Below are 17,288 nucleotides of genomic sequence, written 5' to 3' on the forward strand. Positions count from 1 at the left end.
TTCGTGTCGTCGGACTTCATAGTCATCAGAGCAGTTCTTCCAATAATCTTCAATTGATTCCTTTGCTCTGTATCGCCTGCCATAGGCTCTCTTTGCCAGATTGTCGTGATCAAAGCATTTCCTTGAAAAATGCTCTTGTAGGCCGTAGGAGGCTAGTTCTGCAAGGGATTCCTCTGCATGAGTTGAGTTCTTCAGATGGACATCAAGGTTACCTATAACCATAGGGAAGGCGAATTCAAATTGCTTCCTGTCTCTGAGTAAATTGTTCCCCGGACGTGACTGCCTTGCGACTTCCAGGAGAACTACCTTGTCGGTTGGGTATCGCGGAAGTCGAAAAGGAGCACCCTCAAAGCCAGCTATCCAGATGTAGGAGAACCTTGGGAACTGGATGAACCAGGCACCATACTTCTGTACTAGAATAGTAGCTTGCTCTGAGAGCCTTAAGTGTAGTCCTCCTTGCATCAGCCTGACCAGGCGCATTGTGAAGGCGTTATTGACGCGCTCATACTGATGAACTGCATAGGAAGGGCTATTCTTTTCCCTTTGAGCTATGTCCTGATAGTGCAGCTGTGGATAACAATCATATATGTTTACCTGATTGGGTCCATTCCCAATCTCACCCTTCATGATTAAACCCGACAGTGGCTGGTTTCTGGCGAACATGTAGACTAAATAGGAAGTAATGGTAAAGTATTTCTTTGCCTCAAGTTTGATCAATTGCGTGTGGATGTTGTCGCTTATGATTTGGGCCTAGTTGAACTTGGATTTCCCAGCGGAGACCTGTTCTGTGAAGTAAAACATCCACTCTTCAAAGTAGTTGGATTGGGGGAGTCACATAATCCTGTTGAGCAATGTGACCATGTCTTCATGCTCATTGTGAAAGTCATTTCAAGGGGGCTTTTTCCCAATCTTGACGCTTGGAGGTCTTCTCTCCTTGTACCACTCCTCATTTATCAGTGCTCTGCATTTGGCAGGGTTCATATCATATGCCACCTGCGCTTCATCTATAATTGTTGCTATTGGGTTGTTTGGGAGGGGAATATTATATGCGTCGCCAATGGCCTCAGGAGTGAAGTCAGCAAGGACCATATTCTCGAGGAGCACCAATCTAGAGTTTGGTTGGTAATGCCGGCCAGCCTCTACTACTAGCTCATAGTTTTGTACTGACGGGGGAAATCCTGCTGCTTGGGCAATTCCACTTTCCATCATCTGCCTAGGCCTGCCATAGGCATTAGGGGAGAAAACTCGGTCCCTGAAATCTTGAATATCAAGATGCCCTAGGTCAGTATCACCTACATTTTCCCAGACACTTTGAACTTTTGATTCCCTTAGTCCTCCTCTCTGATATTGATACTTCATCTTTTCGACTCTGCGAGGGATATCTGACTTGGATGCTCATGATGTCTCGACTGCAGCAGGTGTCTTTGATGATTCTACTACCGATTTAGGCATTTATCCTGCACAATCGGACGCGGATTACGAGATGATATAAAGGAAACGAAGCGGGTTAGATAAAGGGATACGCTAGCATACAAAGATTAATTTGAAAACCGAATTTTAAAGAATAGCATGATACTTTTAGCTAAAAAGCTTGATTGATTTTAGACATGAATATTTATGAAGCTTATCGATTATGAATTTATTTATTCGGCTGCGGTTCAAGGACTTAGACGATTTCGACTGCTAAATTTACACTTAGGCATTTTAGGATCAATTTTCAGAATGGACGAAGTTTAAAAATTCCTAAGTCTGAAAATGCATTTTCTGGCTGACTCCTAGGAACAGACTCGGATTTCAATTGCGTTGCTTGACGTCTTATATATGGGAAAAGGTTGCGGTTTTAAAACTTAATCAATTTAATTCATTTAGCACAAACATCTATATGATTCTGCATATTTTTTAAGCGATTTGAAGAGAGGCGAGGCAGACTTGCCTTGCAAAATGAATGGCGTGAATCCGCACAACCTCTCTGCACAAATGATTTCCTTTGGATTCGAAAAATCATGCCCCTTATGCCCTACGCTTTGAAAAGATAAACTCACAACCTGCAAATTTGGAATGGGAGAGTTCTGCAATTTCGAATTTCAACGGTTAACCTCCTATTTCAAATTTCTCGCCTAAGATTTGAAAATATGCAGTTTTAAACACTTAGACGTAGCAATTTATTACCTAGGTTGGAATGGCGATTTTACCTCTTGCATGATTTGTCAACAAATTACTGAATCACCTTCTTGTGCAATTTTACCTACGGCAATTTGGCTTGGGCGTGATTAGGTTAAACGCGATTTTAAAAAGGGGGTGCAATGTTAAGAAATCGCGATTTTGAGTTTTGAAGGGCTTTCAGACTTCACGCCACAACATTCATGCGGTTTTGGGCGAATTTCAGAGAATGGGGAAGGGTTTTCATACTTTAAAACTCGCGATCTCCTTCAGTTGCCGAACTTCGGCGATTCGGCGCCTTTTGCAAACTATAAGCTTCGCATGATCTCTAGAGAGTCTTCCAAATTTAACTTAGCAATTTTCTGTATGGCGCGATTAGGGATTATGACATGGTGAACAAACTTTTGAAATCGCACATCCTTGTGAACTTCGGCAAATAGAGAGGGTTTGAAAACTTTATAAACTTTTGGCACTTACCCTTTAGATCACGATTTTCGGCGTTTGGAGAGCTTTTGAAAACTTCGGCGATTTGGTTGCCTTTCCAACTTCGGCGATTGGAGGTCTTTTGCAAGCTTCTAAATTTTCAGACTTTTCCCTTAGAATTAAAACTTCGGGATTTGGATGGAGTTTGCAAACTCTATAAACTGTTCACTTTTTCCTCATTGTGCGATTTTCGGGATTTAGAGGCATTTTGCCAACTTCGGCGTCTTGAGGCACTTTTCAAACTTTTAATTTTCACTCACTTATCCTCCGAAGTGCGAACTTCGGCAAATGGGAGGTTTTTGCAAACTTCGGACTTTTTAGGAGTTTTTCAAACTTCGGCATTTTAGAGTGCTTTGCAAACTTTCATTCTATTTCACTTATCGCTTGGAATGCGATTTTCGGCATTTAGAGGCATTTTGCCAACTTCGGCATCTTGAGGCACTTTTCAAACTTTTAACTTTCACGCACTTTACCTCCAAAGTGCGAACTTCGGTGATTTGAAGCATTTTGCCAACTTTTGAAAATTACGCTTTTACATTTCTCCCTCCTTACGCGATTTTCAGGCTTTAGGAGGAGTTTGAAAACTTTTATTTTTTGCATTTTGCCCTTATCACGCGAATTTCAGGGTTTCAAGTGCTTTTGAAAACTTTGGCGAAAATGACCATGCTGAAAACTTCTTAAAACCCCTGACAATTTTGCCCCATATAGCGATTTTCGGGGTTTGGGGATGATTTGAAAACTTTAACTCTCTCTCGCAATTACCCTCTGATTGGCGAAAATCGGGATTTTCATCCATTTTGCAAACTTTCAGAAACTCATGCAATTTCCTCCTTAGTGCGAACTTCAGGATTTAGAGGAGTTTTGAAACTTTAAACCTTTTGCATCCTTTTATCTCTCCTATATCCTTGACGAAAATCGACACTTTGGGTCCTCATGCGACCTTCAGACATATTATCTTTTCTTGGGGGATTCTGCCAGTTTCTATCATTCTATGCCCATCTCAGGCGTTTTACAAGTTTAAACGATCCCTTGGAATTTCATGCCCGAAGGCTCAACTGATCTCACGGATTCACAGGCTTCCGCACATGACATCATCATCTCATGGACTGGTTATGGGCACGCTTAGAAGGACGCGAGACACCCTGCGCAGAACTCAACAGGGCGAAGGCGAAAAGACCAAAAAAGGAAAGGGGAGCTTGTCGGCGATAGGGAGCATGTGCAACGCACAACACGCTTTCCAGTGATTGTTAGCCTATCCTCGGATGCCCGTAGGCCAGTCAAATGTAGAATTCGGGTTTCCTATTTTATAGGAGGATTCTTTGGTGTTTTCAAGGGTGTATATGTTGGAGTTTTATAGTTCTGATTCTAGATTCCTTCTAGGCTTTTAGAGAGATTCAGGATGGTTCGACATCCATCTGCATTGGGTTACTTTTTCCGAACTTAGTATTTTTAGTAAGTACAACTGCTACTTAGAATGTGGTCAAAATCACTTTGGAAACACTTAACTTTTTTTAACAGTATACTATTTATAGTAAGTACTATTTTTGGTAGGTTGCAGTGGTGCTATTCAGAAGCTATTTCAGGTAGTGCAGTTTTTAGGGTTAGTTTGAGCAATTTGTCTTCCAACATTTTTGGAGCTTCTTTTGGGGTGATTTATATTTGAGGAAAAATATTTTACAAGTGAATTATTTATAAGGTATGATGGATGCCTTGGAAAGAAATATGTTAATTTTAGAAATTATTCACTTAATTTCCTTGGATGCCATAACTCACTTTATGAATATTTCATAAAGTATATCTTTGCTACCTTGAGGGGGTCGATTTAATGAATTAAGAATTATTTTTAACTTAAATTAATTGGGCGTCCCTTTTGGAGGAAATACATGATTAAAATAAAGGCAAATATTATTTTTGCTTGGGCGTCCAAAGTGGATGTAATTTCATTTCTTTTCATGGAATTTTGGAGGGAGTTGAATTTGAATTTGGAGCTTCAAAAAGTTAAAATAAGAGTGTTGCGCTCTTGTTTTGGTTATCCAAGAATTTTTATAATGAAATGCTGCCGAAATGCAGAGTGAAAGCTTCGGGGAATGCTTACCTCTTAGCCATAGCTTGATTTCTTGCTTGCTGTCATGTCCCCTTGTACGTGATTAACAAAGATATAAAAATATTAATTACTTTATATGAATTTCCCATTCATTTATATAAATGATTAATATTTACAAAAGCATATTCTTTTAATTACATATTATATTTACAAAGGCATATTCTTTTAATTTGCTACTTAAGCATAACTAGCCATAACTATTATGGGACTTATAACCACTTCGGTGGTAATAAAAGAAATGGGCATCTACGATAGAGGAGGGGAAAAATATATACAAAGTAATGATTGAAGTGGAAGTTGATAATCTGGAGATATCAAGCCTGTGACAGATTCCTTTCGCCAGCCCAACTGGCCTATTGGGACTGAGAAGCAAGAAGTAGTCTTCAGTGTGAGGTATCGATAATATCATTCAGATGAACAGATTGAAGAGAGATGTTCCGGAGTTTGGCAGGGAGCGCTATTTCCATATCCACACAAAGACTACCAAATTCTAGCCGAGAGGCATGCTATTTAATTCTACTCCCTATATGAGGGACCCGGTATCGGGTGTAGTGTAAATACCAACTTTGTAACATTGCCGCGTGAAGTAGACTCCGGAGTTTGGGTATGAATCCGCCTTGAACACGCACTCACGAAGAAGTTCAGAGTTCAGAGGAACGTGAATGGTGAAATTCCGCGGGGGTATTCCAGACGTGGTATAGCAGAGCGGGATCAGTCGGAGGTTTATCAACCATAAAACCCGATATCAAGTTACCCTTTGCTCCTTTCCGTGAACACATATATCACAGTAACTGTATATGCTGTGGAGAGGTATATTTCAGATGAGAGATGCGAGGCGTACCGTGCAGAGGTGTGCTCCAGGACTAACGTATGAAGCGAGTTATGTGAGACTAAGTACATAATACATTTGGACTTTCCATGTGGGTTGCACAGACAGTCACTGAAATTTCACAGGTGCATCATGATTTTACTCGCATGCTATTTAGAAATTATCCTGATTCTTACAATATAGAATACCGTCTAGAAAGTGATTGTGATCATAAACAATGAAATATAATTAGAGATTGCATAGATTATAAAAGACATTCTTAGATCTTCAATGAACAACTGGCTAATTAAAACGTTATATAAACGGGATATTTAATTATAGACAAACTTAGATCAGGAATTTACAGAATATAATTATTTGCAGTCAGACTTAGTCAGGAATTTTACACTTGCAATACAACAACTAGTCGAGCCAGAGATTGTTCTTCATTCAGAGGAGTGGATTGAAGATAATGTTGCAGATTTATGCATTAGTTTTCTGATTCTGGAGTGCTTTGTGTGGATTTTCAGTTTGCTGGTTTGGGTATGGCTGTAGCATATTTTCATTCGTATCTCTCTGCCTTTGCATCTGTTCATTCTGGGTATTGGCTCATTCTTCCTTTATGCCACGGGCGAAGATATTTGTAAGTTTTTAGTGCCTAACTCCAAGTATTGAATTTTTAAATGCAAATCGAACTTCCTACCTGGGCGTACCCTGCTGTAAGTGCCTTGGTTTGCGTGCATTATTGTTCAGAGTTTGTTTGGTGTGTTTTCTCAGTTATGGCTTCATCGCCTAGCTTGTAGCCTTCATTTGCATTTGTTTTGGGGTCTTTTTCGTTGAGTGTACAAGGAGTTATGAGCATTTTGGTGAGTTTTAGGGTTGCTGGTCGTCTATGTTTTCCAGTGACTGGGTTGCATATTAAAATCTGAAAATTAATAGTGTGGTGTGTTCTTGGTGAGGATTGTCCGTGGGCTTTGGGAGTGCATAATTTCAGTTTGTTGAGTTGGACAGTGTTCTTCTTTATCTTAAAAATCTCATGCTCTTATTTGTAAAGCTGTTTAGTAGTACTAACAGACACTTCTGGATTGTAAAGGAAAAAAAATAGACCCTTTGAATAAGTGGAAGAGGCTGGCTTGCCTCCTATATCTGAATTTTGTAATACCATCCTCCCGCTAGATAAGCGGTTGAGTGATTGTTATTTTAGTTTCTTGGCTTGTCCTTGGCTGGTTTACCACTATGTGATTTTCAGTATTTTTGTCACCCACTGTATAAGTGGAAGGGGCTGGCTTGCTGCCCAAGTATTGTAATATTTCCAGTTATTTGAAGCTAAGGATCCCTTCAACACCTTATGCTGTCACCTTCCCATATTGGGCACTTGGTGATCAGAAAGTGGAAGGGTTACAATTTCAGCATTATTGTATTTCAATTTCCTAACCTTAACGGGTTCTTGTTGTGTTGTAACTAGAAATTAATTGAAAAAAATTGTGGGGATATTACACACTCCATGGCAAACATTTAAAGGGTCCACTTCTTGGCATTAGCCTTTTAAAAGTGCCTCCTAGTGTTAAGTTGTGAACTCTTCCCATTTGGCATTCAAGTTATGAATCCTCCACCTTTTGGCATCCAATATCCAAAGTTCCACTCGGTGTTAGTTATAATTAAGTTTCACTTTGGCATTAGTGTTTTAAATTTTCTAAGTGATTTCATACATAAGAAATTCCTATGTAGTATTAAGATTCAACTTTCTCCACTCAGCATCAAACTTTATAATCTTCCACTTGTGTGTCAATCTCCAAGATTGCCACTTGGCTTCTAGGACGAGTTTTACTTTTTGGCATCAATTATTGAAGCTTCCACAACTTGGTGCACATGATTAAGACCTCTTAATAGTGTTAGTGAGAAAAAGGTCCACTTGGTGTTAATAAATCAAAACTTCCACTTTTTGGCAATCATGTAAGGAAGCTTTCCTCCTAATGCTCCTTTAACTCTCTTGCATCCTAACGATGGATCACGGAGTGTGATCCGAAACATCAATGGTTAAAAATTGTTCACACAATCAAATCTAGAAGCTACAAACAATATTAGCTCTACCTATGCCAAATTAAAAGGTTTTCCAAGTAAAATGAAGATAGGAAAAAAGAAAAAGTGGCACCCAAGTTCATCTAGTTGCCCAAGCCAAAATCAAAATCAAATAAATTAAATTGAAGTGGAAAAGAAAATGATCTGAGACCACCATTTTTGTGGGTGCCCAATATGAGAAGTAGAAATGGAAACAATGTGTCGTATTTGCAATTTTATATATTTTTTGAAGAATAAAGTTACAGTTTTGATATTTTTTTTAAAGGGATGAAGATTGAATAGCTTTACGGTTAGCATTTTATTATTTTTGAAGCTTGAAAAAGCTACAATAGGAAACCATAAATATGAGTTACACAAATTGTACTGATAGTTTAAGATAGACTTATGTTGCAGAGATTGTCACTCAAGTTTGAAGTTAATGTGTTAATTCTTTTTGTGTGGAGTGAATGCAAAGTTGAATATATTTTATGCTGCCAAGCTATCCATTCAAGTCAAGATTCAAGTGTTGTAATTGCAAGGAAGAAACCATTAATATAAGATCTATATTAACTTTTTGTGACATTGGTGTTCAAACTGACAAAATGCCTCTGAATATTTTATAATAATTAATTGTCTTCATTGATTCTTCTAAGTCATCACTATTTTAAAGTGTTATATGTTTCTTTGAAATCAAATTAATTGCTAATATGTTTCCAAAGACTCTTTTAATCTTTGGATAGTATTATCATATATGCTTTAGTTGTCAAATATTGAGGAAATTCATGATGAGCATTGGGTCTTGAAATTGCTGCTCACACTTCTAGAGGTATCAATCCGCTTCTAGGCCAGGGATATGTTGTTCTTGAAAGTGGATAGGCCAATTCATTAACAAGATATGATTGATGCCAAGCTAATCCTTGTCTTTGGGCTTAGCTATACCTAGTAGGGTGTTCTTGTAGATAATGTCTGACAAGATTTAATCATGACTAAAGATATTACATGACAAATAGACTGCAATAGCATCTATGTACATGCTTTGACCCCAAATTCTATCAGTAGATCAAACAGTATCCTACTGCTTAGACAATTTGTTCTCACTAACATGCTTTACTTCATCTTCATGCATTGGAGGTTTAGGAAGGAAATCCATGACACCATGATTGACTGGCATCCTTCAAGCAATAAATCTGCACAACATTTAACAATGCTTCTTGGATATGCTAGGAATATGAATTTGATGGTTAAAAAGTAGAAATTGCTTACAATTCTTATTATATCTTGATGCTGTCTTCGAATTTAGAGGGATTTTCCTTTGCTTCCCTTCCATTGGTTTAGGAACTACATTTTAAATTCCTGATCTTGGAACAGCATTGTTGACATCTTACATGATGCAGACAATCATTTTCTCTCTTCTATTGAATTAACATTGCATTTCCGAGCTTTTAGTCACTTGAAGTTTTGGTTAACTATTACACTTCACCAGAACAATTACTTCTTTTGGTATTATAGGAAAATCTTCCACTAGGAATGGATGTCATTTTCTAGTGAAAAGGTTTTTAAGTAGTTTCTTTGTGGCAGATTTGACCTTGTGATCACTACAACTTTGGAAACATTTAGACCTTCTACCAGCCTGTATCTGAAAGGGCTTTGTTCATGTCTTTGAGAATGGAGATGAAATATCTCTGACTGAGACAGGTTAGGTACATGAAGCAGGAAAACCATGACATACTGAATAAATCTCAAAAGATAGCTGAGGCGCATAAGATAAAAGTAGAGCCCCAGGAGTACCAAAGTGGTGGAAAGATTGTCAACCAAAGCAATTAGTAATTAATGAAAAAATTCCATGATTGGGCAGCTGCAAGGCTGTCACATTATATCATTAAAAATGTACTGTGATAAAGATAGAGATTTCTATCTACACAAGTTAAGGACTGCATTTCTAAAATGATATCTTAAGACCCTCTTCATGGGCAAGTGTGACTCCTACAAAGCTAGGAACACTAGCATGTGTTTGATGAATACATGAGAACAGCAGGACTAATATTAACATTTATATCACAGCATGCAAATCCAATTTCAAACTTGTTTCTGTAAAGCTTTCTATAGCCCTACAGCTCCAGGATTCCAAGTTAATCTTATATTGTTTTGCAGTTCTATATGTGAAGGTGGAACTGTGGAGATTATAGGACCGATTGCAGCAACAGTTGAGGATGTGATGTTGGTGTACGTATGCTTTCCCTATTAAATAGATAACTGCAACAAATTTAATTATGTCCATTGTCCAATTCAGTTTAAGCTAAATAGTTTATTTGAAAAAGGTTTTAAATTGCTTTTATATGTGGTTTATGCTGTTATATATGATTGGCATTTACATAATTCATAGAGGATGTTAAAAAAGATAAATATTGCACAGATTCAAAGATGCAGGTCAGATTGGATATAGGCGGAAGTATTTCTAGTCAAGTATGTAGTTGAAGAACTATACAATTTTTTTTACATTTGTAAAAGATGTTGTTTCACAAGACTCAGATTGAGGGAAAAAATAAAAAAGAGGTATCACTGCCTTCCTCATTGTAATGACCAGGCTTCCCATTTGTAGACATGAAGATCCCTTTGCCATTTTCTTGTAATAAAATCTTTAACAAGCCAAGGGAGAGAAATAAATTTTCATTTTAATTCATAAGAATAAAAGGTTAAGTAAAGCCATAAAAAATATTTAGAAAAGAATAAAATTGTATTGCTTTCCATAATAAGAAATAAAAAGAGAGGCACACACAAGGGATCTCTGGTTTTATTTATAAGTGTAGGACAATTGCAATGGATATAGAAAAAATCAAATTATGACATACAATATATATTGGAAATCATACTCTGGTAACAGCTGATTATTGTCCTGTGCAGCTGTGATCAAGTACGAGCTGCGGTAAATAAGCTGGCACCTGAAGAATTCACCAGTACATGAAATATTGCTTAAATAACAAAATTTCAGAGCTAAATAGGAATCAAAACCTGTAAACCATTAGCCAATTCTGTGCATTAAATATGTGTAAACTGATTATTATGCTAGATATTACAAATATTTATGGTAAATCATTTGCATTCTATAGAATATATCTTATATTGCCATATTGGATATTTACATTATTAAATTTATAAAATAAAATTTGTTTTTCTACAGAATATTTAAGCTCAAAATTTTCCTAGGTGCATGGCTGGACACCACTTCGTGACTTTTGTTGAGATTCATGGATCCCTGATATGTCTGGTTTTCAATGTTCATTATGCTTGTTTTGAGATTCAAACTTGTGTACAATTATAAGCTTATCTTAGTCTAACATGATCAACTATTTTGTATTGGTATAGTAAATGACTACTTGCATACGCTCTTTCATAACTTCCAACTTTAAAAAATGAGGACCAATGTCAAATTTCTTTTTTAAAATACAAATATATGGGTACAGTGAGTATTGAACGTTTGAAAGACATACATGTCAAACAGTAGTTGATCCATAATTAGTGTTGATAATCACACTATTAGTCTTTGAAGACTCATAGGTTGAAGCAACAATGACTTAACTCAACCAACTTGCTAAGGAAAATCAGGGAAAAGACTACTGATTTTTGTGTCCTATCTTGGAGGTAACTGAAGAATACTAGTGGTAAAGAATGTTAGAGGGGAGTTTAACAACCATCTATAATTGAAACCAAGGATTTTAGAATGCTTCAACTTCCGAAAATGCTACAAACTTTGTTTTTGTTCGCCTTCTAGGACAGTTTCAGCTGCAGCCAACCCATCTTTGCACGAGGAGCTCGTTTAGGGTCAAACCTGTTAGTTGAATTTGATCGAGATCAACTATGTCATCCATGCCAATTTTCTATTTTACATCAGTAGTATGAATTCCTATTTTATTCAGTGCATCTCTGTTTGTGTTCTACCTTGACAATCTGATTCAAAACTGTAATGTCCCCTTCTCAATGATGTGCTTTCAGTGGTCCATTGGCCTATCTCAGGGACCCATAGGCTATGTGGAATGAAGAATCAGGGTTTCAAACATTGGTGCAACATGAACTTACTATTTTTAGTAAGTCAGGGGCTGACTGTTTAGATGATGCTATCTTACAGAGTTCTCCATGTTCTGTCATTGGGTGCGAAGATGATGTTTTTCGGAGTTATATTGCTTGACTTACTATTTTTAGTAAGTATCAGTTCAGGTGATTCTATTTATAGCAAGGCAGTTTAGAGATTCAGTTCAGTCTGGTGGATGGTTCAGCACTTCAGTCCTCAATTCATTTGGGTTTTGAGCAGTATTTGGCTTGTAGGATGATTTATTAAATATTAACTTTGCATTTTAAGGTAAATATTTAATTATATATTTTTGGATGACTTTGGGAAATAGAAGTTTATTTTATTTAAGTGATTTTTATCAAATTTTCCTAAGTCAAGGGCATAAAGGAAATCGAATTATTTCTTGAGCATCACCCAATGTCTTGTTTGCAAGTTATTATCCGAGGCAAAAGTTTGAACTTGCCTAAGGGAAGGGGATGCCACCCTTGAGGGATTTATTTCATATTTTTCAAATGTATTTGGGTGCCTTTGGGGGGGATAATGGAGTGACATGTAATTTGGAAGTATTTGGGCACATTTGCATTTGAATTTAGGGAGCAAAAAGTTATAAATAAGAGCCTTGGGCTCTCATTTGGATCATCAAAAGAATTTGCATTGTTATGTTGCCGAAATGGAGAGCAAAATTGAGCTTCGGAGTTGAGGCTTCCTAGCTAGCACAGTTTTGTACTTGCAATATAGTACCTAGCTGGTGGGTGTGATTTAGAGTTGATTTTGGTGTGAGGATTATTAGTTTTAGAGTTTTGGTGAGTTTTCTATGGTGCTGGTTTGGAGTGGCTGAAGCGGATTTCTGATTATAACTCTCTTCCTGAGCATCCGTTTCTTCTGGGTAGAGGCTCGTCGGAAGCGCCTTGGAGAAGCAATCATTCCTCTGGAAGGGTGTTGGGTTTGGTGATGATATGATTTTTTAAAAGCAAACCGAAATTTGCAGCTGGCCGTACCTTTCCTGTAGTGCCTTGGTTTGCGTGCCTTTTGTGTGTGGAGATTTGGGTGTTGGTTTGAGCTCCTGGTTGATTCGCCTTGGTCATAACATTTGTTCACCTAAGTTTGTGAGCATTTTTGAGCTGATTTAGAAGAGTTATGCGCATTTCCATGTTGCTAGCCCATTTTTGGAGATGCTGGTATTTATATCAGAATTGTTGTTTTTATGTTTTAGCCTGAAATCAGTTCTAGTCTATGATTGAATGTTGTAGTACTTCATTGTAATCATCTTGTATCATTGGTTAGTAGTACTAACCTCATATTGAACTTGAAGTGCTTATTGTAATCCCCACTGCATAAGTGGAAGAGGCTTGCTGGGCCGCCTTAGTGTTTGTAATTTCTTTGTGCTTCTGTCCTCCCACTGAATAAGTGGTTGAGTGGTATTGTCCTCCTGCTGAAATATGCGGTGGAGTGATAGTTTTTATGCATAAGTCCTCCCGCTGCATAAGTGGTAGAGTGATTTGGTTTTGGTTATGCTTTTGTTCCCTTGGCTGGTTTACCGCCAAGTTCTTGTTCTTCATCCCGCTGAAAAGTGGAAGGGGCTGGCTTGCCGCCCAACATTGTACTTGCTTTATAATTTCCAGCAAATCAGTGAGCTAACAGACACCTTATCACAGTATGCTCTTGCCTTCCCACATTGGGCACTTGGTGATCAGAAAGTGGAAGGGTTACAATTTCAGCAAGCATTGAGATTATATTTTCTAACCTTAATGGGTTACGTGTTTGTTTGTAATTCTTATTGTGCTAAAAACAAAAAAATTATCCGGGATATTACAAAAAATCTATTCAATTATGCTTGTTGCTTGAATAAGTCATTAAGAGTGTGAAGTAAAAGGAAAATATTAATGAGAACATTAGGTGAATAAGTTATATGATTTCACTAACTTTGATTGATCCATTTATGGATCACACCTTCCCAATTAGAAAGCCTTTTGCACCACTAAAGCTAAGAAAACATTAGATGAGGATCAATACCCTACTCTGTCTTTTGGATTCCAATTAGCCTTACACAGCTTTGCCTCATTGGACCAATCTGCCACGTTTCTTGAAATTGCTGCCGCAACCATTCAAGTTGCTTCTGATTTGGACTATAAGAATTGCACATTCAACATTTTTCTGAATTCTCAGTAAAGAAATTTGTTTGCTAACATTAGTCAACTTCTTTTCATTTTGTGCACTTACCAAGGAAATATTCAGTTTGCCTTTATAAGCATTGGTGATGAAGCTTATCATCTTTGTTGATTAGCATGTGTCATTCTTTGTTAGGATTTTAATCTGTCTGCTGCTAGACAACACATATAGTGGGACCATTTTTCAAATCGTAAGGGGAACCTCTTTGAGATCTAGCTAAACCTAAAGCTTAAAGCTATTAACAAAATTTACAAGATGCACTTTGTATAAGATTTTGATGGGGGTTTGCATTGAATGTAAATAGCTAATTGATTATGATTTTGCCCCAGATGCAAGGACTAGATTAGTTAACAATCATGAGCTGCAGGATTTTTTGATTAAAAAAAGGATGAACTATCAAGAACACTCAACTTCCTACTAGATAAAGTAATGATTAGAATTAGGCTGCAATATAGATTTGAAAGAAAAATACAAATGAATGACGACTATTGGCAAAATCAAACACCAATAAATCTACATGGATTCAAGTGAATACCACATGATTTCATGAAGAAAATAGCCAAATGTAATGTCCCCTTCTTGGACCTGATTTTCTCTGCGACCGTTGGTCTTTTGTTTGGAAACTCGGAGGCCAGTCGGAAGGTATAATTAGGGTTTCCTATTTTTGAGGAGGACTTTGTTCATTTTGGATGGTTCCCTTGGCGGCTTCTTTCTGGTTGCTCAGAGAGCTTCGCAACGGTATATTCATCTCTGCTTTCGAGGCAATTCTTAGAATTTACTATTTTTAGTAAGTTCTATTTTTGGCAGTATCCAGGTGGCATCAGGCAATCTCCTTTTCTTGTTCAGTCAACTCAAAAGGGCGTAGACAGATTCGAGCTCCAGAATGCAAGGTTGAGAAGTCAAGTAATTTCAATTTTAAATAACATTATAATTATAATGTTATTTTACCCTTGGCCTAGTCAAATGACTTAATGACAACTTAAAAGGGGGTTTCTAAGGGTGGTGCCTTCATGGAGTATATTTAATATTTTTCTTGTCCTAAACCAAAGTCAAAACCAAGGCGTGACTTACCAAGGTGAAGACTTTATTATATACCTTGACTTTTGCGCTAGGAAAGATGGGACGCCATGTTGAAGGTGAGATTAGGGTTTGAGGTGAAGTTGCATTTAGGGTTTCGTGGAGTCCAAGGAATCTATATATTGGAGTCTTGTGCATCATGGAGGGATCTTTTTGCAGAATTTTGTCTGGCTGCCGTCTGGCTTTGGGATTTGCTTCAAGGAATGAAGGCCTTCTAGCACAGGCATCGCTTCTTGTTTGAAAGACAACAACTAGTGGTGATTTAATCTCTATGTATTGCATTTGATAGTAGTTTATCTTCAGAGTATTGCATTATTAATCATTTAAGCATTATAGTGTATTCAGTTTTCTGCATCCAGGAAACCGCGACTGCATGTTTTCCATTCATAAAACAGAAAACACCAAAAATATCATTCTGGGTATTAGCCCATTGCATTTGTTTGACCTAGGTGTTGCATTTCCTAAGTTTGTAGCATTTTAGAAGCTTGCATTGAATTTTAAGAGCAAATCGTACCATTCTGCTATACCGTACCATTTGGGAGTGCATTGAAATTCGTGCAGGTTGTATGCATGGGTTTTGGGTTGGTTTCTTTGTCTTGTCTTAAGCATCTCCATTAATAAGGGTTATTGCATCTGATTGCTGGTCATTTGGAGGTTATATGTGAAGAATATGAGCATGTGAAGTAGTCCTATAGACTGCTGTTTATGCATTTAATGTGCAGATTTGTAATAGGAATCGGGAGATCCAGTATATTGATCTTTGAAGCTATTGGATTTAGTATTTCCACTTAAGTTCATAATGGCTCTCCATAATGTAATGTGATCCCTTAGAAATTCTACAAGATTTGAACAGAGGAATCCACACTTTGTAAAGGCTGACAGTAGTACTGGCAGTCTTGGTATCATGCTTCATTTCTAGTTGTAATTCTCAAACTCACTTAAGTTGTTGTAATAAGTTTATCCTCCACCCTATGGTAGCTACTCTCCCTTCTTGGGTCGGAAAGCACATTCCGGGTGTTGAGTGTTTTCAGTTTCTGCATTACTAATCAAACAAGCATTATAGTTTTCACTCCGTCATATGGTCGCCCCTGTCCGTTTGGAGTGGGTAGCACATACTTGGCGTAGAGTTCCCATTCCCGTTTTAGAATAGGGGATCCTCTGACCAATGCTCGCCATCTCGGCGCCATGCTGGTTAGAGTTTTTTGCATAAGCATCTGTTTTAAAGATCCTCTGACCAATGCTCGCCATCTCGGCGCCATGCTGGTTAGAGTTTTCTGCATAAGCAACTGTTTTAAAGATCCTCTGACCAATGCTCGCCATCCACGGCGCATTCTGGGTAGAGTTGTTTCAGCACATGGAATTATATTCTAACTTAAACGTACAATCATCTAAGTTATTGCAATCCAACTTGTTTTAAAGTTTTTTAAAAAAAAATTGGCTAGGGATAAATTTGAAAGAAAAATACAAATGAATGACGACTATTGGCAAAATCAAACACCAATAAATCTACATGGATTCAAGTGAATACCACATGATTTCATGAAGAAAATAGCCAAACTACATTTAAAGCTATAATTGAAATAGACAAATTTTGCTCATACAAAGTGTGACTCAAAACAATCTATTTTTTTATTATCTAAGAATACAAGAATGCAGTGACTTTTTCCTGATAGCTTACTATCAAACTTCTGCTGCAAATGTTTTCATTCAAACTTTGAAGTCAAATTATTGTATTTTCATGAAAATGAATGTTGGTGGAAGTCACACTTATGCCAAAAAAGCCATTGTTTAGCAAAAGTGATTGTAAGCTATTCAAACTTGGAAGACTTTTTCCTGTAGCCCATTAAATTTATCTAAAACTAATGACTTGATATGGTGAACACTCTTTCTTTTCCAATCTTGATGCTCTAATACTTGAATCTCAGCCTCAAGAAAAACTTGATTAAGTCTTCTACTTGGTGCCATGATGAATATGTTGGCAACTTAAAACAGCACCATCACATGATTATGCCTTAGGCTTTGTGCAAAAATTATAGCACAATCATCCCTTGTCACCGTGAATGTTTTAATCCAACTGGATGCTCAACATGTTGATTTCCTTGGTGCAATGTGTAATGCCCCCTTCTTGAGCATAATCAGTTTCTGAACAATTAGCTTATTTTTCGAGTTTTCCCATTGGCTAATTGGTGTGGAAGGGAGAACTCCAACTTTCTTCGAGAGCATAGAATTGATCAAGCAATAGTTTGTTTATGTCAATGAGTTCACGTGATCTTGGTAAGCCTTATGATGCATTTAAAATGTGATTTTGTCCCTTTGGGAGCTTTGCAAACTTCTTATGCCAAGTTGCTACAGTTCATCTCTCC

The 17,288-nt window shown here is 37.3% G+C and overlaps 1 protein-coding gene across 4 annotated transcripts in view; it reads left to right on the plus strand.

Moving 5' to 3' along the window:
- LOC131053733 (fatty acid amide hydrolase) overlaps nucleotides 1–17,288 on the plus strand; it is a 237,331-nt gene that overhangs the window by 81,558 nt on the left and 138,485 nt on the right. For all 4 annotated transcript variants that reach the window (XM_059207212.1, XM_057988365.2, XM_059207213.1 and 1 more), the window contains one exon: nucleotides 9,765–9,836. In XM_059207212.1, the coding sequence (XP_059063195.1) occupies nucleotides 9,765–9,836 (72 nt within the window). The remainder of the gene's footprint in view (nucleotides 1–9,764; nucleotides 9,837–17,288) is intronic.

This window comes from Cryptomeria japonica, chromosome 6, assembly GCF_030272615.1.
Source record: "Cryptomeria japonica chromosome 6, Sugi_1.0, whole genome shotgun sequence".
Lineage (NCBI taxonomy): Eukaryota > Viridiplantae > Streptophyta > Pinopsida > Cupressales > Cupressaceae > Cryptomeria > Cryptomeria japonica.